The 22,616-nt window shown below is 46.2% G+C and overlaps 1 protein-coding gene across 1 annotated transcript in view; it reads left to right on the forward strand.

The window, feature by feature from the left end:
* Positions 1-649: 649 nt before the first annotated feature.
* Positions 650-22,616, forward strand: part of EDARADD (EDAR associated via death domain) — a 65,698-nt gene continuing 43,731 nt past the window's right edge. Inside the window, exons 1-4 of the mRNA XM_055584490.1 lie at positions 650-713; positions 1,820-2,098; positions 15,796-15,854; positions 20,629-20,668. Of these exons, the coding sequence (XP_055440465.1) occupies positions 650-713; positions 1,820-2,098; positions 15,796-15,854; positions 20,629-20,668 (442 nt within the window). The remainder of the gene's footprint in view (positions 714-1,819; positions 2,099-15,795; positions 15,855-20,628; positions 20,669-22,616) is intronic.

Genomic DNA, 22,616 nt, shown 5'->3' on the forward strand with positions numbered 1-22,616 from the left:
AACAAATAGATTTTATGGGAGCACTTTGGGAACTCTGGTGGATGATAGTTGTTCTTTAGTTAGTTTTTTGTAAATTAAAAAAAATAGTTCCATTTGCATTAGCCTTTAGAGTTTACAAAACACACGGGAAAAATAAGGTAATGAAGGGTTATGGTTGCAATTCATAAGATCAGGTACAAGGAAATAGAATGAAAGGGAATAATAACCTTTATTACATATAGTGCATTTTCTTTTAAAAAATTAACCTTAAAGTGTGTTTCTGCGACCCGCCTTCTATTTGATATAATAAGACTGGGAGTAATAAAACAATGAATTCAGGGTTTTGAAAAGCAAACCAGCTTTAGAGCAACGCTTGAGGTTGTGTTCCTGACTTGATATGTGGTTCTTGACAACCAACCTCAGAAATTATTCCACCTTCATGAGAAGTAAAGAACCACAAACCAAACCTCAGAATGGATGCTAAAACACCCTTTAAAAAAATTTCCCTTCCTATCAGAAGGCAGACCAAAAGGAAGTTCATCCTCCCACCCACAAATTCCCCAGCAAGCTCTCCATCAGAAGGTCCACACTCAGCGTGACCCTCTTCTCTGAGCCTCTAGTTCCTCCCATGGCATATTCTAGAGAATAAGGCAACGATCTGGAGAGTGCCATGGGCCTCAGGACCACTAAACAGATGGGGAGAGGCACTAAGCAGGCCTCTGGTCGCCAAGAAGGTATGTATGATAGATACTTTTTGCTTTCCCACATTTTTAGAGCTGGGTTTTAGCTAGAGGCTAAAACCTTTCTGATAAATTGACTAAAAGCTATTAGTTATCTCTTTCCAGTTAATTTCTACCTTTCAATTCTTACCTGCGAAGAAAGACAGATTATTTTAAACCCTTAAGAGATTCCTTTTAAATTACCTGTAACCACTGTATAATAAAAGATTTATGATTGATGCTAGATTTAGTTAAAATATAACCATCATATATATTCTTAGTAAACGATTCCAGTCGTGCGCACGTAACTGGAATAAAATGAAATGAAAATTAAAATTTTAAAAGACCTTTTTTTTTTTGCTTTTAAATATTTTTTAATACAAAAATACCCATACACAATCTTCCAAACACAAAGGCCAGTCTCGGCCTTTGGGGTACCGTGTGCTACCCCCAGTTTTGAGACAAAAACTTGAAATTCACTTCTGGGGGGATATACTGAAATGTAGATTTAAGAGCTGCCGGTCGGGGGCGAGGGGGGCGGGGGTGGAAATAACATTTAAGTTCAGAAGTTGTATTTAGACTTTCGTTTACTAAAGAACCGATTCGGCATTTCTAAGGGAGTGCTAAGCTATTTTTCTAGCGAGGCTGTGCGACCGTGTATCAGGCTTCTTCTTTTCACTCCTTTTGTGTTGCTCTTAACCTGGAGGTCACGCAATAACCAATGCCAAAGAAAAATCAAAACAGAAATTATTAGCGTGTGCCATCATGCAGCGGCGTTCTCTGCCTAAAGATCAGGAAATGGTTTAAATATCAGATCGCCGCCAGGCATCTCAGCCCAGGCCTGTGCGCGGAGGAAAGTTGCGTCCTGATTCAGGGCAAGATGAGGAGCCCGTAGGGCGACCCGTGACTGCAGCCAGGTTTTAAGGCTAATTAATAATTGCTTCTCCGCCGGTGCCGGGCAGCAGACACGCGAGCTCCGCGGCGGGACCTGCCGGGGGGACCCGGACGCGGGACTGGAAGGGAGCCCGTGGCGGGCGCTGGGAGTCCCGGGCAGCCGGGGACTCCTCCCCACGCCCCGGCCTGTGGGACCCGGGTTCCCGCCGCGCCTCCGGAGAATTGAGGGGGGGGTCGGGACGCGCGGGCAGGGGCTTTGCTAATTGCCAAGCAGGAAGTGAGCGCGGGGAAGAGCTGCGGAGAGAGGGAGGAGGAGACGGAGGAGGCGCTGGAGGAGGAGGGGCGCGCGGAGCCACTGAGATTTGCTCCCCGCGCGTCGGAATTGCAGGGCTCCCTGGCTCAGCACCCGGCTCTCCTCCCCAGTCCCGGAGGCCGCTCAGGCCCCTCGGGCGCCCGTCGGCCCCACCCCGCCCCCATGGCTTCTCCGGACGACCCTCTGCGCGCAGGTAAGGTGACACCGCGCCGCGCCCTCACCGGAGCGGGGACCGCGGGTCTCGAGATCTGGAGGCGCCAGCGGCTGCGGCAGGGTTGTCGGGGCCGAGCTCCCTGCGAGCCCTGAGGGGCGACCTGGGACCACCCTGTACCGCGGCGCCCCACCCAGGGTCGCTCAGGTCGGATCAGGAGACGGCGGAGGCGCCCGGGCCCCGAGGGAGCGGCTGCTGGTGGCACCCGCCTCCTGCGCCCCCCGCAGCCCTCGTCAACCCCTCGGATGCCTGAGACTCCCCTTTCCTCTTCCCACTCTGTGGTCCCAGCCGCTTTGTTCTGGACCCAGGGTGCCAGGTTGAAACAAGCCTCTCAAACCTCTCAGGCAGAGGAGAGCGCAAGGGGTGGGTGGGGGTGCTTTTCTTCCTCCCGAGCTCGTTCTTTCTCCCCACTCACGTGCTTTTTCATTTCTCCTCCTCTCTCCTCGTTTCACTTTTATTAAATGCTTTGGGTTCTAAATATTGGCTCTTGGAGCTCTTTCGTAAACCGCAAAACCAAGCGGTGGATCCCACCTGTGGGATCCCACCTGTAGAGGCCTTAGATTAGAACGGCCGCTAGTTCTGTCCTTATCTTTAAACATTGTTTGTACCTGAAGCCAGAGTCCATCCTTTTCTTCCATCTGACTTGAAGTTAAGAACCGTAAAACACTGTGTTGTACCTGAGGTCAGGATCTAGCTGTTAATCTCACTTAAATTTAGAATCTTTCTCAGACTTCACCTTCGAGAATTCTCTGTCCTTCCTCTCCCATAACCTTGGCTAATCCTCAATGAATGTTTGTTGAATACCCAAATGAATGAATGATGTATCCCCCAGAGCACACTGGGGCTGTTTCTAGTTTTGTTGAGGCAGGAAAGGTTAGGGAGAAACCCAGGTATATGGAGCTGCTTAAAGACGTGTTTCCTGTTTTATTTCTTGGGCAGCGTGGGAGCTTGACTGTTTCATTGTTCACTTGGGGCTTGAGCAGTTAGGAGGAGACAGAAAGTACCTGGAGGTGAGTCAGGAGATCACTAAATTGGCATTGTGATGTGCTGGGTCTGGGAGGGCTTCCTGGAGATCTTAAAGGAAGATCTAAATTCTTCTTCATGTGGGGAATGGTAAACACTTTATCCATAAGAAATGGAAAATAAATGTTTGGATATCCTCCTCCCTCATTTTCATTGTTTGAAAAAACAAGAGGAAATTAAGGGAGAAATTCTGCCCCTGCCCCCCAACTCTCACCTCCACATCCACCTCCTCATCTGAAAACCTAACTGACTAGGTACAAGAGATGTTAAGCTAGATTTTATGAATGGTGGTTTCAGATCTTATTAAATGATGATGGTGAGGGAGATTCAAAAATATCTTTATAGGAACCCACTGAATGGGGATATATAGGAAGTCTGCTTGGGCCCCCCACTCCCCCTGAGTCAGTGGCACCGGAGAAGGTGGGGGCTGGGACACAGCATCACGTATAAAAGCGTCAGTGAGTCAAAAGTATGATGAGGCCACCGGGGCAACTAGTGGGATCTTAGATGGCAGCAATAGCATCGCAGGATCTAGAGTTTCAGTCATGGTCCTTAGTCTGTGTGGCCCAGCCAAGATGGAAGCATACAACCGGAAACAAAGGGGCTTGGAAATCCCAGCGCGTGTGGTAGGACGAGAGAGCCAAGGATGTCATTCGGTATAAACCTGTCTCTTGACTTTTAAAAGGTAGAACCTAAACTTATAGTGGACTCTTTTTGGCTTCCTACAAAGAATGGGGAGCCCTCCTAAGTAGAGATGTCTCTGTCACTTCAGAGATGCTTGAGAACATCTTCAGGCATCTGAATGTACCCTCATGTCCATTCCCACTCTGGAATTCTATCAATTAGATAGAGTTCTTCCATTAAAAAGAAAGATTTAAAAATGACTTCTTTCTGACATCTCATTTCATTTCTAAAACCACCAGGACACACCCACTTGCCCCTTTCATTTCTGTAGTGAAGCCACAAGTGGTGATAATGTAGAACTTGTTAAATGGAATTTTCCCGTCTCTACCCCAAACCCAGTTACCATGCTCTCTCACCTAATTTCCTGCACTGACCTCCCAACTTGTGTTTCCACACCCACTCTTGCTTTCTACCAACCTGATCACCTAAAAGTGGCTAGAGTGACCTTTTAATATCAACTCAGACCTGTCCTTCCTCTACTTAGAAACCTGAGCTGACTTTCCCATCTATCTCAGTCCTTTTAAACAGTGTACTCCGTACATGGACCTCTAGGTCTCCCTTCAGTTGGTGAGCCTGCTCTGTCTCTCTGCGTTGCAGCCATGCCACCTCCTCTGTTTCCTTGAGAGCCCTGGACCACCTGCCTTCTGGCCTTTGCCCATAGAAGTGAAAGTGAAGTCGCTCAGTCGTGTCCGACTCTTTGCGACCCGTGGACTGTAGCCCACAAAGCTCCTCCGTCCATGGGGTTCTCCAGGCAAGAATACTGGAGTGGGTTGCCATTTCCTTCTCCTGTCTGCTCATCACCCGACTCCAGTTATCTCCTGCTTACCATTCAGATTTCAGATCAAAATGGATATAGATCTGGCTCCATGTTACACACTCTTGGTGCACCCTTCCAGTGCTTGTCACCGTTTCTAGCTGTGAAATTTCACCATTGTCTTTCTCCCCCATTAAACTATGAGTTCTGAGACAGAAGCCTCGACAGTTTATCTCCAACACCCGGGCCCATACACAGCACATAGTAAGCCTTGGCTAAATACTTACCATCTCAGTAAATGAATTGTTGTTCAGTCGCTCAGTCATGTCCGACTCTGCAACCCCATGAACTGCAGCACACCAGGCTTCCCTGTCCTTCAGCGTCTCCCAGAGTTTGATCACACTCGTGTCCATTGAGTCGGTGATGCCATCCTACCATCTCACCATCTCATCTTCTGTCGTCTCCTTCTCCTCCTGCCTTCAATCTTTCCCAGCATCAGGGTCTTTTCCAATGATTTGGTTCTTCCCATCAGGTGGTGAAAGTATTGGAGCTTCAGCTTCAGCATCAGTCCTTCCAGTGAATATTCAGGGTTGATTTTCTTTAGGATTGACTGGTTTGATCTCCCTGCAGTTCAAGGGACTCTCAGGAGTCTTCTCCCGCACCACAGTTTGTGGGGATCAATTCTTTGGTGCTCAACCTTTTTTATTGTACAGTTCTTAACATCCGTACATGACTACTGGAAAAACCATAGCTTTGACTATACAGACCTTTGTAGGCAAATGAATGGAAAATATAAAATGTAACTACCTATGCCTCAAACTATGACGAACTTAGCATATTAAAAAGCAGAGACGTTACTTTGCCAACAAAGGTCCCTATAGTCAAAGTTATGGTTTTTCCAGTAGTCATGTACGGATGTGAGAGTTGGACCATAAAGAAGGCTGAGCGCTGAAGAATTGATGCTTTTGAACTGTAGTGTTGGAGAAGACTCTTGAGAGTCCCTTGGACTGCAGGGAGATCAAGCCAGTCAATTCTAAAGAAAATCAACCCTGAATATTCACTGGAAGGATTGATGCTGAAGCTGCAGCTCCAATACTTTGGCTACCTCATGCTAAGAGCTGACTCATTGGAAAAGCCCCTGATGCTGGGAAAGATTGAAGGCAGGAGGAGAAGGGGATGACAGAGGATGAGATGGTAAGATGGCATCACCGACTCAATGGACAAGAGTTTGAGCAAACTCTGGGAGATGTTGAAGGACAGGGAAGCCTGGCGTGCTACAATCCATAGGGTTTCAAAGAACCATGCACAACTTAGCAACTGCACAATGCCTCAAACTGTGGGCAGCAAAAGCTCTTCCCATGTTGGCATCTTAGAAACTGATTCATTGAGTTAGATGTGTTAACTGGGTTCACCTTGTAAAGTTGAAAAATAATAAAAATCTTTGTATAGCCACATGCATATAACAAAGGTGAATAGTATTATACTGTATGATCTTAATTTAAAAAACAACTCTTTACACTAAAAAAATTTATAGTGGAAGGAAAATAGTCATGCTGGTTACAATATAGTCAGTCTCTATCTCTACCACTAATAAACCGTCCAACAAGGAATGAGTCAGAATTGCCTGCAGAATGTGAATAAAATCTGGTTTGCGTTCATACAGATATTAAGGAGAGAAAGAAGGAGGCTTTGAAAGTCAAGGGAGTTGGGGAGGTAGAAGAGTTCATTGCTTCGTTGCAGTGAGTTAAGTGCCCTGGGCCACAGCACATCAGTTTACATTCTGCCTTTGCTCGTTCTCTGGATCTTGTTTGTACTGCACAGTGGAGCTGCTCTCTGGGAGCCCTGGCCCTAGAGACTGGCTCAGCACAGCCCCTTGGGTGGCCTCCCACCTCTCTTGCACCCCTCTGAGCCTTCCTGGCTTGGATGGGTCTGAGGTGGCACCCTGTCCTTCTGGCAAACACCAGTAGCACTAAACCAGGGCTGGTTCCTCCACATCCACCAGAAAGTGGTGACAGGCTGCGGTTTTCCTTCCTTCTTTTTTCCTTCCCCTTCCTATGGGTTTTTCCAATGCCCACTTCATTTCTTTCCCTTTCTCACCGTGCCTCTAAGTTTTCTTCTCTCTACCCAAGTGTTTTCCCCTTGTCTGTGTCTCCTCTTCCGTCCCTTGGTTCATCTCTTCCTCTCCTCTCGCTTCCCTTGCCCTCTTTGATTGGACCCCCTCAGCTTGGCCACCATCCGGAGGCACACCTTCTTGATCCCTGGCTCTTTCTCAGCTTGTTCAGCCCCTGCTTTGAGGTCCAAGGATGACAGAGCAGGGCTGCTGCCTAAGACGGGGAAGAAGATTACACAGCTCTCCTACCCTGAGAGCTTCTGTAATCCCCAATACGGTTAGGGCTCTAGGGCTTCTTTAGACTCAGGAGTGAAAACAGCTGTAGGTCAAAAAAAAAGCTTAGGTACGAAAATAATAACAAAGGAAAAATAAATTAACTCTGATATCACAGGTTCAAAGAATTGCCTTTAATTCTTCCCTAAGAAGCATAAGAGGCCTCACTCTCTTGGCTCCTGAGAACTGAGAAAGCCAGTAAGCTGTGACACGCTTTCCTCTTTGTTTCCCTGAAAGAACATCTTTAGGGGAGATCTTTGAACTTCCTCTGAAAAACTGTCTCGAGGAACTTTTGGCCCTTATCTAATGTGATTCATAAGGGGAGATGTCTGGACATGACCAGGCCCCTCTTGGGCAACTCACCCGTGTCTGTGTTTCTGTGTTGGGCAGCTCTCCTCCGTCATTCCTGGTGGAGAGGCTGCCGGCTGCAGTCCACAGGCTCCAGGCCTCCTGGGAATTCTCATCTGGAAGCTGATGAGAGCTGGGCCTTTGAGTGGATGGTGGGTAGATGGGATTTTGCATTTAGAGTTGATGCTGGAATGATGACCGCTTCGGGGAATGTTGGGTAAGTGCATTTTGCACATGGGAAGGCCATGAATTTGAGGGCCCGAGAGTGAATTGTTACAGGTTGAACTCTTCTCTGCAGTCCGCAAATTTTGTTGGCATCTGAACCCCCAATAACTTAGAATATGACTTTATTTGGGAATAGAGTCTTTACAGAAGCAGTCAAAATGAAGTCATTAGAGTGGGCTCTCATGCAATGTGACTGGTACCCTTATAAGAAGGGAAATTCTGGGCACAGAGATTCCCCCTCCCCCTCCCCCCAGGAAAGCGTGTCATCAGGTGGTCAGTGCATGGACCACTTCTGGCACCCTGAAGGTAGTGGAAAACAGGCAGATTTTGAAGTCAGAAAGTCCCAGATCCAAATTCTGGCTCTTCCTTTGCCCTGTGACTTTGGGCACTCAGTATGGATAAAGGAGAGGCATGGTCCTTTCTCAGAGTGGCTCTGAGAATGAACTGGGACTCTGTGTAAACCAGGCAGCCCCGGGGGGCACTGTATAAGAGGGAGCTGTAATTGTAACTGGGCTTCCTGTGACCTTCACCTGAAGATGCTCCTTTCCCTGTGGGGCCTGTACTTCTTACTACTCATGGACTTAAAAAAAATTATATACATATATGTAGAATATTTATTTATTTTGTCTGTGCCATGCAGGATCCTAGTTCCCCAACTAGAGATCGAACCCGTGCCCCCTACATTGGGAATGTGGAGTCTTAACCCCTGGACCACCAGGGAAGTCCCCACTCATGGACTTAAAAAGCTGGAAGAGCATGTGGAGGCTCTCTGTTCACCCCTGAATAGTGAAGATTGGGATTTTGAGGCTCAGAGAAGTAAGTGACAGCCTCGCTTGCTCCCCCCTGGGGCTCTGGGAGCCAGGCTGGGCGTCCCTCCAGCTGCCCAGTGGCATCAGTTCACCATTGGGTTCCACTCATGCCTTCTGAGGAGCTCCCCAGGAGATGCTCATATGCATGAAACATCTTCTCGCTGCCAGCAGTGAAATCCACTTTGGTCAGTTACCAGCTCATTTGGGGTGATCTCTGCTTTGTGTGGGGTGCTAGTGGTAAAGAACCTGCCTGCCAGTGCAGGATATGTAAGAGATGGGGTTCGATCCCTAGGTTGGGAAGATCCCCTGGAGAAGGAAATGGCAACCCACTGCAGTATTCTTGCCTGAAGAATCCCATTGACAAAGGAGCCTCATGGGCTATGGTCCATAAGGGTTGCAAAGAATTGGACATGACTGAAGCAATTTAGCATGCACTGCCTCGTGTAGAGTCACTGATCCAGGAGAGTGGAGGCAGTTTTGGGAGAGTTTTGGGCCCCACTGGCCCCTCGCTGACCTGCTGGCCTTGCCACCTTGGAGCTCACGTGGTCCTTCCTTTTGTGTCAGCTCCTTTGTGCCCTTGTCTTGTCTGATATCAGAACCGTGTCTGGGGGCCCAGCCTGCTGTTACCTGGGGCCTGTAAAAATAAACATTTTAAAGCTTCAAAGTAATAATTTTATTTTATACTTAATAATATTGTCAACATGTGGGTCCAAGAGCTCTAAGAAAATACTTTAGGACAAATGCTTACTGCTAGACTGGTCTCAAATAACCAGGATCAGCCCTCTTCCAGATAATCTTTGGGTACACAACATGAGCCTGGGAGAACAAACATGAAGGGGGCCACCTCGGGCCTGGTTCTGGGTCTGTGGGTGGATTTGACCCTAACATGTGAGGAAGAACATCATCCCTAGCCTGGTCCAAGTCAGAGGCTGATACAGTTCCAACCATTTGAATGAAAATAATAAAAAACAGAAACAAAAATGGAACTTCCCTGGTGGTCCAGTGGTTAAGAATCTGCTTTCCAATGTAGGGGGTGCAAGTTTGATCCCTGGCTGGGGAACTAAGATCCCACATGCCAAGAGGCACTTAAGCCCACTTGCTGTAACTATTGAGCCCATGAGCTGCAACTGGAGAACCCCCACCCCACAATGAAAGATCCCGTTTGCCACAACTAAGACCTGATGCAGCCAAATAAGTAAATTAAAATAATAATAATAATAATAAAAGACCTCAAAGTGCTTCAAAGACTAGTTCTAAACCCATTGTGGATGTGACTGGTGATAGAAGCAAGTTCCTATGCTATAAAGAGCAATATTGCAAAGGAACCTGGAATGTTAGGTCCATGAATCAAGGCAAATTGGAAGTGGTCAAACAGGAGATAGCAAGAGTGAACGTCGACATTCAGCAAACTAAAATGGACTGGAATGGGTGAATTTAACTCAGATGACCATTATATCTACTACTGTGGGCAGGAATCCCTTAGAAGAAATAGAGTAGCCATCATACTGAACAAAGAGTCCAAAATGCAGTACTTGGGTGCAATCTCAAAAAAGACAGAATGATTTCTGTTTCCAAGGCAAACCATTCAGTATCACCGTAATCCAAGTCTGTGCCCCAACCAGTTATGCTGAAGAAGCTGAAGTTGAACGGTTCTATGAAGACCTACAAGACCATTTAGAACTAACACCCGAAAAAGATGTCCTTTTCATTATAGGGGACTGGAATGCAAAAGTAGGAAGTCAAGAAACACCTGGAGTAACAGGCAAATTTGGCCTTGGAGTACAGAATGAAGCAGGACAAAGGCTAATAGAGTTTTGCCAAGAGAATGCACTGGTCATAGCAAACACCCTCTTCCAACAACACAAGAGAAGACTCTACACATGGACATCACCAGATGGTCAACACTGAAATCAGATTGATTATATTCTTTGCAGCCAAAGATGGAGAAGCTCTATACAGTTAGCAAAAACAAGACCAGGAGCTGACTGTGGCTCAGATCATGAACTCTTTATTGCCAAATTCAGACTTAAATTGAAGAAAGTGGGGAAAACCACTAGACCATTCAGATATGACCTAAATCAAATCCCTTATGATTATACAGTGGAAGTGAGAGATAGATTTAAGGGACTAGATCTGATAGACAGAGGGCTTGATGAACTATGGATGGAGGTTTGTGACATTGTACAGGAGACAAGGAGCAAGACCATCCCCAAGAAAAAGAAATGCAAAAAAGCCAAATGGCTGTCTGGGGAGGCCTTACAAATAGCTGTGAAAAGAAGAGAAGGGAAAAGCAAAGAAGAAAAGGAAAGATATACCCATTTGAATGCAGAGTTCCAAAGAATAGCAAGGAGAGATAAGAAAGCTTTCTTCAGTGATCAGTGCAAAGAAATAGAGGAAAATAATAGAATATGAAAGACTAGAGATCTCTTCAAGACTATTAGAGATACCAAGGGAACATTTCTTGCACAGATGGGCTCAATAAAGGACAGAAATGGTATGGACCTAACAGAAGCAGAAGATATTAAGAAGAGGTGGCAAGAATACACAGGAGAACTATACAAAAAAGATCTTCATGATCCAAATAATCACGATGGTGTGATCACTCACCTAGAGCCAAACATCCTGGAATGTGAAGTCAAGTGGGCCTTAGGAAGCATCACTATGAACAAAGCTAGTGGAGGTGATGGAATTCCAGCTGAGCTATTTAAAATCCTAAAAGATGATGCTGTGAAAGTGCTGCACTCAGTACGCCAGCAAATTTGGAAAAGTGAGCATTCACCACCTGACTGGAGAAGTCAGTTTTCATTCCAATCCCAAAGAAAGGCAAAGCCAAAGAATGCTCAAACCGCCACACATTTGCACTCATCTCACATGCTAGCAAAATAATGCTCAAAATTCTCCAAGCCAAGCTTCAGTTATATGTGAACCGTGAACTTCCAGATGTTCAAGCTGATGTTAGAAAAGGTAGAGGAACCAGAGATCAAATGGCCAACATCCGCTGGATCATGGAAAAAGCAAGAGAGTTCCAGAAAAACATCTATTTCTGCTTTATTGACTATGCCAAAGCCTTTGACTGTGTGGATCACAGTAAACTGGAAAATTCTGAAGGAGACGAGAATACCAGACCACCTGACCTGCCTCTTGAGAAATCTCTATGCAGGTCAAGAAGCAGCAGTTAGAACTGGACATGGAACAACAGACTGGTTTCAAATAGGAAAAGGAGTACGTCAAGGCTGTATATTGTCACCCTGCTTATTTAACTTATATGCAGAGTACCTCATGAGAAACGCTGGGCTGGAGGAAGCACAAGCTGGAATCAAGATTGCCGGGAGAAATATCAATAACCTCAGATATGCAGATGACACCACCCTTATGGCAGAAAGTGAAGAAGAACTAAAGAGCCTCTTGATGAAAGTGAAAGAGGAGAGTGAAAAAGTTGGCTTAAAGCTCAACATTCAGAAAACTAAGATCATGGCATCCAGTCCCATCACTTCATGGCAACATGGGGAAACAGTGGCTGACTTTATATTTTGGGGCTCCAAAATCACTGCAGATGGTGATTGCAGCCATGAAATTAAAAGGTGTTTGTTCCTTGGAAGGAAGGTTATGACCAACCTAGATAGCATATTAAAAAGCAGAGACATTACTTTTCCAACAAAGGTCCATCTAGTCAAGGCTATGGTTTTTCCAGTAGTCATGTATGGATGTGAGAGTTGGACTGTAAAGAAAGGTGAGCACTGAAGAATTGATGCTTTTGAACTGTGGTGTTGGAGCAGACTCTAGAGCGTCCCTTGGACTGCAAGGAGATCCAACCAGTCCATTCTGAAGGAGATCAGTCCTGGGTGTTCATTGGAAGGACTGATGTTGCAGCTGAAACTCCAACATTTTGGCCACCTGATGGGAAGAGCTGATTCACTGGAAAAGACCCCGATGCTGGGAAAGATTGAGGGCAAGCGAAGGGGACAACAGAGGATGAGATGGTTGGATGGTATCACCGAGGCAGTGGACATGGGTTTGGGTAAACTCCGGGAGTTGGTGATGGACAGGGAGGCCTGGTGTGCAGCGGTTCATGGGGTCGCAAAGAGTCGGACATGACTGAGTGACTGAACTGAACTGAATTGAAACCCATTGCCTTGCTGGATTGCCTTCTCGCTCTGCTGTTGTGTTTCTGAAAACAACAACGACAAAAATTAAATTCTCCTTGCCCTTCTCATCTTAAATTTCATTTATTCTCAGAGATTTCAGACCAAAGCAAGAGCCTTTGGGCCTCCAAACACTTGTTGTTGGCAGCCCGTATTTTCCTGTTCATCCCATCACCCTCTGAGGCGCAGATTCTCAAAGGGAGTCATTCCCAAACCTGGACCAGAGTAACACTGATCAGCTGGGTGTGGAAACCAGCCACCTGGACCCCCTCGTGTTACAGGGGAAGAGCCTGAGGCTGAGAACAATTATGCGAGTCGTGCAGGGTCACGGTGTTACTCAGACCACTAGGTCTCAGTGGTGTGGTGGCGAGACCCACGCCTTCTCCCAGAGCTCTGTGCGCCTTCCCTTTAACTGTTTCTACTTGCATCCTCACTGCTGCTTTGCGGGTATTTCTGCCTTTTCCCAGCTGTCTCCTCCATTTTCTTCTTTATTTTTTTCCTTTTACTTCCTCTCACATTAATGTCTCTATAGGAAAGAAACCCTACGTGTCATAGGATACCTGCACAGGATACCTGCTAAAATTCCACACCCATGGTGGAGATAATCATTTAAAGTATTATCATCCAAGGGCTTCCCTGGCCATCCAGTGGTTGAGACTCTGTGCTTCCACTGCAGGGGGCAAAGGTTTGATCTCTGATCAGGGAATTAAGATCCCACAAGCCACTCAGCCAAAAAAAAAAAAAAAAAAAAAACAAGGAATTGTCATTCAGATACACTTTAGGGAAAATGAAATGGTTGAGACTAGGCTGTGATTGGAGGAGGGAAGAAGGGACTTGAGACTCCTCAGTGTGTCTTCTGCTACCCACTCCCTATCCAAGAACCAGAACATGAGAAGGATGGAAAAACAAAACTGGAAAAGCAAATGCAAGTGTCTGGCTAGACCTAGTTGAAGTCCACTAATGTGTCATGTTCTGTTTCATCTCTAAGCCTTCGCCTATGCTGTTCCCTCTGTCTAGAATGCTTTCCCCTCCCTAACTCTTTCTCCTGGCTAGCTTCAACTCAACCTTCCAGACTCTGGAATCACTTCCTGTGCAGGCTCTTCTCTCTCCACCAGGCACCCCAGGTCAGGCTTGTGTTCCTCCCATGTGTTTCCATGTCATTCTGCATTTCTACTGTCTTCATACCATGTGCTCTGTGTTATAATTGTCTGTTATTTGGGCAGCAGGAGTTCTGTAAACTCAGAATGGAGTTAGCAACACAGTTTCTTCTTACTGTCTTTATATTGATTTAAACTCAAGTCTGAGTCTGTCTGCTGGGCTGGCAGGAAATTCCATTTCAGTCTGAACTGGGCTCCTTCCTTAGTGTAACACAGGAGTCTAAGAGGATGATATGGCGCTTGGAAAAGGAGGGGCCTTGAATTTTTTGTGCATCAGAGTCTAAGCCCGAGAAGACTGAGATCTAGGAGCCCTCTGTTTCTGTGCCAGACCCACATCATGAGATTTCTTTGCTGGGGCTGGAAACCCTGGGACCCAGGGGCTAGCCCCCTCTGTGCATTCTGTGATGTGATCTTGCCACCTGTGGGCTCTGCCAGGGACAAGGGCACAGTCCCTACTTGTGGAGTTGCAGGGGTCTGTCCCCTGCTCCATGGGGGGACACTGGCAAAAGCTCTCTCCGTCTGCACCCACTCCTCTGGGCCACCTCCTTTAATCTCTTCATTGACTGTAGCCTATCATAAAACAGGTAAAGAGATGTTCCCTCCACATGACTATGGGCATTGTCAACACCCACAGGGAGAAGAATGTGAAAAGTCCGGACACATTCTCAATGAAAGATATCTAGGGAGAAGGAGCAAACCTCCACAGGTTGTCCTGTCCTGTTTGTTCGGATGTCCCAAGGCATTCCCAGGACCTAGGACCTGGGCCACATTATGTACTTCATGATGATTTGGGAGAAAAGTGAAAGTTGAATCTGGACTGGTCTAAGGCTGCCACTTAGGGTTTTGCAGCTTGTGTGCTGACTGCAGAAGTACTGAGGATCCCACTCAGATATGGTTGTTGAGCAAGATAGTTTCCAGCAGATGTTTCCTCAAGTGTCTAGTAAAGGGGGAGCTTTTCTCTCTCTCATTTTCTTTCTCAAAGTCATAATCAAATCGCTGCTGACCTGGGTCCTTGGACTCTTTAATCAATTGTTGTTATTCAGCCACTCAGTCGTGTCTGGAGTCTTTGGGACCACATGGACTGCAGCACGCAAGGCTTCCCTGTCTTTTAATCAATAGAAACTGACAAGAGACCAGATGAGGAATTCAGGCAAGGCTTTACTTGGAGTGAAAACAAGAAAACAGGTGCCCTTGCTCTCTACAGAGGGCAGGCTAGTTCCTTAAGTGGGGCGAGGGTGGGGATGGACCAGAGGGCTGGCTTAAGTGATCTGCCCACCCCCGTTTTGGTGCTGTGTGCAGGGATCATATGCAGGTCCCTGCCTTGTTCCCAGCGCCTCAGAAATGGCAGTTGGTTTGTGCCCTTTTTGTGTTCCTTTTTGTATGCTGTTCATAATTTGCCCCAACTACACATACACACAGTTATTTTCAGTCCCTTATAGTTTCTTTGTATCTGTTGCTCAAGGAGATATTTCTCAGGTGTGAGCCCTGCAGTAAAGAGTCCCAGGTCCCAGTCTGTCTCAAAATCCGAAGTGTAAAAGAGTCATTAATTAATATCATGTTTGCATCATTTGTAGTTATTTGTACCTCTGTTTGTAGACGTTTGTAAGTAAACTGTTACAAAATATATATTTTTTACTATTATTTATTTTTGGCTGTGCTGGATCTTCACTGCTGCTGGTGGACTTTCAGTGGATACAGTGGATTGTGGCAAGCAGTGGATACTCTCTAGTTGCGGTGTCCGGGCTTCTCATTGCAGTGGCCTCTCTTGTTCTAGAGCACAGGCTCTAGGGCATGTGGGCTCAGCAGTTGTGGCTCACAAGCTTAGTTGCCCTGCGGCATGTGAGATCTTCCAGGACCAGCAATCAAACCTGTGTTCTCTGCATTGGCAGATGGACTCTTCACCACTGGACCACCAGCAAAGTCCAAATATATATATACATATATATATATATTTTTTTTTTAATGTAGTTTGTCTTAATCACTTTCTTGATGCAGACTGAACCCATTCTTTCTTATTTTGTCTCTACTAATGATCGAAAGTAAGTTTCTCTCCAAACTGATGGGGGTAGCTTGCATTTATATGAAGATAGTTATCAAAGGATACCTTTGTGCTTTTAAGTTAAAGAAAATTCTCTCCTTGTGTTTTGTTTACAGATCATTTGGCAAAGGAACCAGTGGAAGACACAGACCCTAGCACGATATCCCTTAATACGGTAGGTTACGCATTTTACATTAATAGTGATGACTTGAGTTTTTTTTCCCCTCCTTTGTTTTTGGTGTTAGACTCTGTTCTTGTTTTGCATATGTCAGGAGTGTTCTTCTTAGATTATGTGAGGTCTTTATCTACTTGTCTTTTTAAATATGTATTTTTATTTATTTTAAATTTATCATTTTTTTTGGCCACACCATGTGGCATGTGGAATCTTAGTTCCCCCACCAGGGATGGAACCTGTGTCCCCTGCAATGGAAGGCGAGTTCTTAACCACTGGACCACCAAAGAAGTCTCTGCTTGTCTAATTTTAATACTATCTATTTTTAATGACCCCCTTCTTCAGAAATCAAAATATATAGCTTGAGATTGAAAGAAAAAATATGAACACCTTACAGTATTGGAGGGCTTGGCCATATGTAGGTGGGCATACATTGTCAATTACCTCTTTTACCCCTGAAACAGTCCTGAAAGGTAGGCATTGCCTGCTTCACAGATGAAAAACAGACACAAGGGGTGAGGCGAGCTGCCAAACTTGGAAGCAGGCCAGGTGGGATTTGAACCCGTCAGCTGGCTTCGGATCCCTGCCCCACCATCCCGTAACCACTCTGTGGTGTGTCTACTGTGATAAAAGATTTTATTATTCTACTGGAGATGAGGATATGGCAATTAGCTGATTTGTAGAAAGTCAGCCAGACTGAAGAAGCCCTGCTCCCCTACTCGATTCAGCCTCCTACTTCTGACCAAATAAATGCCTTTGATAGCATCGCGTGTGTGACTGTGTATGCAGTGTGAGATACATTCCTGTTTTTCAAAGTATCCGGAGGATGCGATCTGTTGAGTCATGAAGAATTTGCATTAATTTAGTTAGAATGGCATAAAATGCTCTCAAGATATTTCAGTTCAATGTCTTTAAGTCTTTGGTGGAGACTTCCCTGGTGGTCCAGCGGCTAAGACTCTGTGCTGCCAATGCACGGGGCCTGGGTTCAAGCCCTGATCAGGGAACTAGATCCTGCACTCCTCTACTAAGACCCAGCACAGCCAAAAAAAAGGGGTGATTCACAAGGCACCTTAATGTCTTTAAAACCTGAAATGTTTGTTTTCATGGCCTTATAACTACAGCACAGTTTAACAAGTGTGGACAGCATAGGGAATCAAACTTTGAGACACTGCAATTATGAACTCCTGTAAAAGCAGAGTACACAATGACCCCGTGGCCAGGTCTTATGATCCTCTCAGGCATAGCCTGTTACTAAAGCCATGGGTTCTATAGAGCAGCGGTCCCCAACTTTTTTGGCACCAGGGATCGGTTTCATTGCAGACAAATTTTCCACAGACCAGGTGGGGATGGGTGGTTTGGGGATGACTTAAGTGCATTATATTTATTGTGCACTTTATTTCTGTTATTATTATACCAGCTGCACTTCAGATCATCAGGCATCAGATCCCAGAGGTTGGGGACCCGCCAACGGGTTACTTAATCCACCCTTCACACTGCCTGACCTGTGATTGTCTTGCTGTCCACTCGATCCCCTGACACCAGGGTCTGCCTTCCTTGGGGGCCCCCTCCTTATGGCTCACCTTGAGTCCTGGCTGCCTCTCCTCACTCCTCTTTGACTCCAAGACAAATTGCCTTTACTGCAGCTTCCCTGTATTCGTTTGTTGGGGCTGCCTGACAAGGTCCTGCAAATGGACTAAAAATCAAGGGCTGTGCTCCCTCTGAAACCTGCAGGGAAGAATCCTGCCTTGTGTCTTCTGGCTTCTGGTGGTTGTCGGCAGTTCATGGTGTCCCTGGGCTTGTATATGCTCCCCTCCTCTTTCTTCCTTCAGTGGCATGTGGCCGTCTTCTCCCTGTATGTCTGTGTCTCTTCTCTTCTTACGAGAATGTCTGTCCTGTTAGATGAAGGGTCCACCCTACACCAGTGTGACCTCATCTTAACTAATTCTGTCTACATTGACTCTATTTCCAATAAGGTCACAGTCTGAGGGACTAGGGGTTAGGACTTTGACGTATACGGGGTGTGCACAGATTTCAGCCATAACATTCCTGCCACTCTCAGGATTAAATTTATAGTCCTTGACATGGCACATGAGGTCCTCTTGTCTCAGCGTCCCAGTCGTGTGCAGCTATTTGCTGCTCCTCGGATGCCCCACGTCCTCTCGCCATCCTGGGATACCCCTAATGCTGGCCCTTGCCCACTTCCTTATGTAGTGAGCTCCTATGCACCCTGCTACTCAACTTAAGCATTCCTTACCTGGAAAGCCTTCTCTGCCTTATCCTGGGGCCTTCAGCTGTTGTCTTCTCTATTTTTTTATGCTATTGTGTGGGGATGATTTGCTTGCCTGGCTTTCTGCGAGGCTATGCCGACCATGCTCTTGTATGCAGAGGTGGGCACCAAGCAGGCAGCAGTGTTTGGTGAGCCAAGCTTCCTGAGATCCTAGAATGGCACCTCAGTCCCTTCACCTCACCTCCAGGGTCTTCCATGGAAACCGGCTCCATTATTTCATATCCAACTGTGTCTTCCTTTTCCACCCCCAGCCTTGTCTCTGCTGCAGGCTGACCAGTCTTCCAGCCACCTGGCCTTGATCCTCTGTGTCCACCATCTGCAATGGCCATGCTGAGTCCTGGGCACCCTCTAGGCCCGCTCAACTGTCAGTCTGTCCGGGGAACCCACACTTGTTCGTTCTTGTAGACTGAACTTAGTCAAAACCTTGGGATGGTCCCTTCTCTTGAAACACTCACAGTCTGAGACAGATACTTTGAAAAGAGTCTGAGAAGTACTACAGTATAGGTGTGTTTTCCACGTTGTAGGGGGCAGAGTACGGGGAAGGATTTAGTCTGGGGGGAAAGTATTTGACTTTTAAGTTCTTTCTGATTGATGTTTATTTTTTCTCGACTCAAGATTGTGGTGTATTATAGCAAAAGGATTCAGATTAAAGTCAGCCAAAGGAGGAGGAGCGTAGGTCAGGGCCCAGGAGAGTTGTAAGCGGGTGGCTTTCAGTTACCCTCTCAGCTGTGTGGACAGTGTTTACTGGTCTCAGTAAGGGTGTGTGATGATACACAGAGTACTGACAGCCAGGGAAGCTCATCCTGCCTTTGGTGTCCAAAGTGTTCTTGGGGCTCAGTTGTATAGACATGCTTGACCACCAGTGTGTCTGACCTTAAACCCCAGGCCCTTCAAAGGTTGAATTGATAACATAAAGAAGATTAATTTCTTTTGTGGAAAGAGGTTGGAGGCTTCTGCTCCAAAGAAACTCCAAAGAAAGGCATTGAAAACAGAATCTCTGGATGCCCAAGTCCCTTCCATAAAATGGCATAGGACTTCTCTGGTGGTCCAGTAGTTAAGACTGCTATTGCTAAGTCACTTCAGTTGTGTCCGACTCTGTGCAACCCCATAGATGGCAGCCCACCAGGCTCCCCCATCCCTGGGATTCTCCAGGCAAGAACACTGGAGTGGGTTGCCATTTCCTTTTCCAATGCATGAAAGTGAAAAGTGAAAGTGAAGTCGTTCAGTCATATCCGACTCTTAGCGACCCTATAGACTGCAGCCTACAAGGCTACTCCATCCATGGGATTTTCCAGGCAAAAGTACTGGAGTGGGTGCCATTGCCTTCTCCATGGTTAAGACTACATGATCCCAATGCGAGGGGCACAGGTTCCATCCCTGGTCGGGGAACTAAAATCCCACTCGGGCATCCAAAGTTTGGTATCCATGGGAAGATCTTAGAATCAGCCCCTCAAGGATACTGAGTGACGACTGCATGTCAGCCTTCCTTTAACTCCTGATCAATAAGCAAAATTAAATACATAGATGACAACCATGTAAACTTGAACATCCATAGAATATTGGACTATGTTAAGGAAGTCATGTTAATTTTAAAGCTTAATAATGTTAATAAACTCAGGGTTTTTTTTTTTCCCATTAAAAAAAGAATCCCTGGTTCTGCATTTCTTTTCTTCCTCTGTCCAGGGAAGACAGTGGTGAGACCTACAGGAGAGTTGGGAGGGGCAGCTTTGTTTAAGCTGGAGAGCCATGGACTCAAAGGCCCAGAGGAGATGATGGTGGAACTGAGGCAGGGTCAGGGGCAGGCTAGGGAAACTGGGCACATTCAAGCTTCTCTCATAGAAATCTACGGAAAACAACTACATTGTGTAATCTGAAGTAGAAGTTTCCAGAAGCTTAGATACCTGCATATTTATCAGTACCAACAAAGAAATACGTGATTGCAAGAGCATTTGCTCTTTTGAATTCCCTGAGACAGTACTGCCCTCAACGAAAGCATTGAGGAACTGTGCATAATTGTGCATAATAGGTGACTGATCTTTGTGCAACTTACGGGATAGTTACCTTTTCAATCCTGTCAACCCAGGACAGAGCTCTCCAGCTGTGAGAGCTGCCCAGAATACATGCTTGTTGACCCAAATGCATGTCACACAAATGGTGAGAAAAGATATGACAGTCCTTCAATTTTGAGCTGCAGGAAGTAAAATAACACTGCAGACAAGAGAGGAAGTGTGGTTTAGTGGTCAGAGCTGAAGGCTTATTCTGTTCCATGTTCTACCATTGACATCTCATCAAATTTGATTTCATTTCTATAAAATTGAGAATAAAAACAAGTCATGGGTCAGGCCTATGGATAAATTCAAGGCTAAAAACTTGCAAGGTTTTAAAGGAAAATCATGATTTTCCCAAGACAAAGCTTTCTTTTCACTTTGATCTTATAATTAACTATGGTGTTTAAAAAAATAACTTTCCCCTTTTGTTGGTTTTCTACAGTCAGACAAGTATCCCATTCAAGACACAGGACTCCCTAAAGGTATGTATAGTGAATGCAACAACTTGTGCTTGTGATTATTCTCCTGTCCTGAACAAAGCGCTAGTCAGAGTTAAGTTTTCATTTGTTAAAATTGTGGAACAGAAACATACTGATAATTTAGTGCCTGATTTGATCATCTGTAGTATGGATTTTTTTATTAAAATCTAGAAGTGATTTTAGATCAAATGATACCTCAAGTTCCTATGGTGTTTTTAGCATGCTTAAAATGGAGACAACCAGGACTGTGGGTTGCAAGTGACAGAAATATAACTCAAATTAGTTTAAAAAGGTGGCAGAGCAGGGACTTCCCTGGCAGTCCGGTGGTTAAGACCCTGAATTTCCAATGCAGGGGACACAGGTTTGATCCCTGGTAGGGGAACTAAGGTTCTGCATGCTGCATGGTGCGGCCCCAAACCAATAAAAACAAAAAAGGGGAGAGGAAGGATTTGGTGGTTTAGCGTCTTTGAGTCTGTTAAATCCAAACGTTTAAAATGGTGTCTCAGGCTCTCTCTCTGCCTCTCTCTCTTTTTCGTTTCCTCATCTCCTTCTTCTTCTTCTTTCTCTCCCCACCCCTCTCACTGACTCTCATGGCTCAGTCTTCTGTGTTGACTCAGTTCTCGGGCCAGTTTTCCCCACGTGGTGGGAAAGATGGTCTCTGCCACCTCCAGCTTTACCTGGTGCTGCTTACGACAGTGGAACAAGAGGGAGCCTTTCCCCCAGCACACGTGGCTCAGTTTTAGGGGCAGTTGAGGCAGGAGCAGTTTCATCATGTGGCGATCATATTGATTGTGGTCCAAGAGGATGGAGGGCTGACCAGGTCTGAGCCTTGAGGTTAGATGGTGTGTGTGGAGGGCATGGAGACAGTTCTACTCAAACCACAGGTTCCATTGCCAGACAAGGGGAAGGGGATGCTTGTCAGGTCCCAAAGCAAAAAGAGCTTTCTTTCATGATCCACAGATTAACATCTCAGATGTGGTGCAGACGCATCTGAAAGGCGCCTGAGCCTGTCCAAGGCTATAGTCTGCAAGGCTGTATCCAGTAAGGAGAACTAGCTGGTGGCCATCACACTGGAGCACTTACCTTATGTTCTGCTGACGACCCAGGGTGAAGGGGTGGGGTGGGGAGCAAGCAGATCTGACCAGCGTCAGAGTTGGCAGGGCCTCCCCAGCTTCCTGGAGAGAGAGGACTTCCCAGCACAGCCTGCTGTGGGTTTCCGCAGCCTCCTTGCGGTGATGGGTATCACAGGACCGCCAGATTGCAGGTCGGAAGGGAGTTCCCTGCCAGGGCCCATCTGTGGTCAAGTCTGTGGTTCTGCTGAGTCCCCCTCTCTCATTCTTTACTCACCAGACTCCTCCCCCTGCTTCCTGAAATGACATCAACACAATTTCACCCAGGAATGGCAGTATTATAAGGAAAAGAGCCTGAAGGCCACCTTTGAGCCCAATTCCTGGTTGTTCTAGGGGAGGCTGGCTCCCTGCCTGTTTCCTTTCCCTTCCTCTTCTCCCTGAATGACTTCTCAGCATCCTGAGTTCCCCACCCTGTGACTGTCTAGTTCAGCAAGAAAGTGAGAGGTTCAGGCCAAGACATCAGCATAGATAGGAAACTGTCCTGGGCAGTAAGTATCCACTGGACTTCAGGGAGGGTGCAGTGAAGAATTATCTGGGGACCTAGTTTAAAATGCAGATTCTGGGCCCTGCTTCTCCAAAATCATCATGTGGTGGGTCTAGGATCAGGCCCAGAAACCTGTAGGTTTTTTTTTGTTTTTCATGAGTTTGTTGTTTTTTTAATTGGAGGATAATTGCTTTACAATGCTGGATTAGTTTCTGCTGTATAACGAATCAAATCAGCTATGTGTATACATATATCCTCTCCCTCTTGAACCTCCCTCCCAAACCACCCCAATCCCACCCATCTAGGTCATCACAAAGCACTGAGCTGAGTTCCCTAT

The sequence above is a fragment of the Bubalus kerabau genome, chromosome 1, assembly GCF_029407905.1.
Source record: "Bubalus kerabau isolate K-KA32 ecotype Philippines breed swamp buffalo chromosome 1, PCC_UOA_SB_1v2, whole genome shotgun sequence".
Classification (NCBI taxonomy): Eukaryota; Metazoa; Chordata; class Mammalia; order Artiodactyla; family Bovidae; genus Bubalus; species Bubalus kerabau.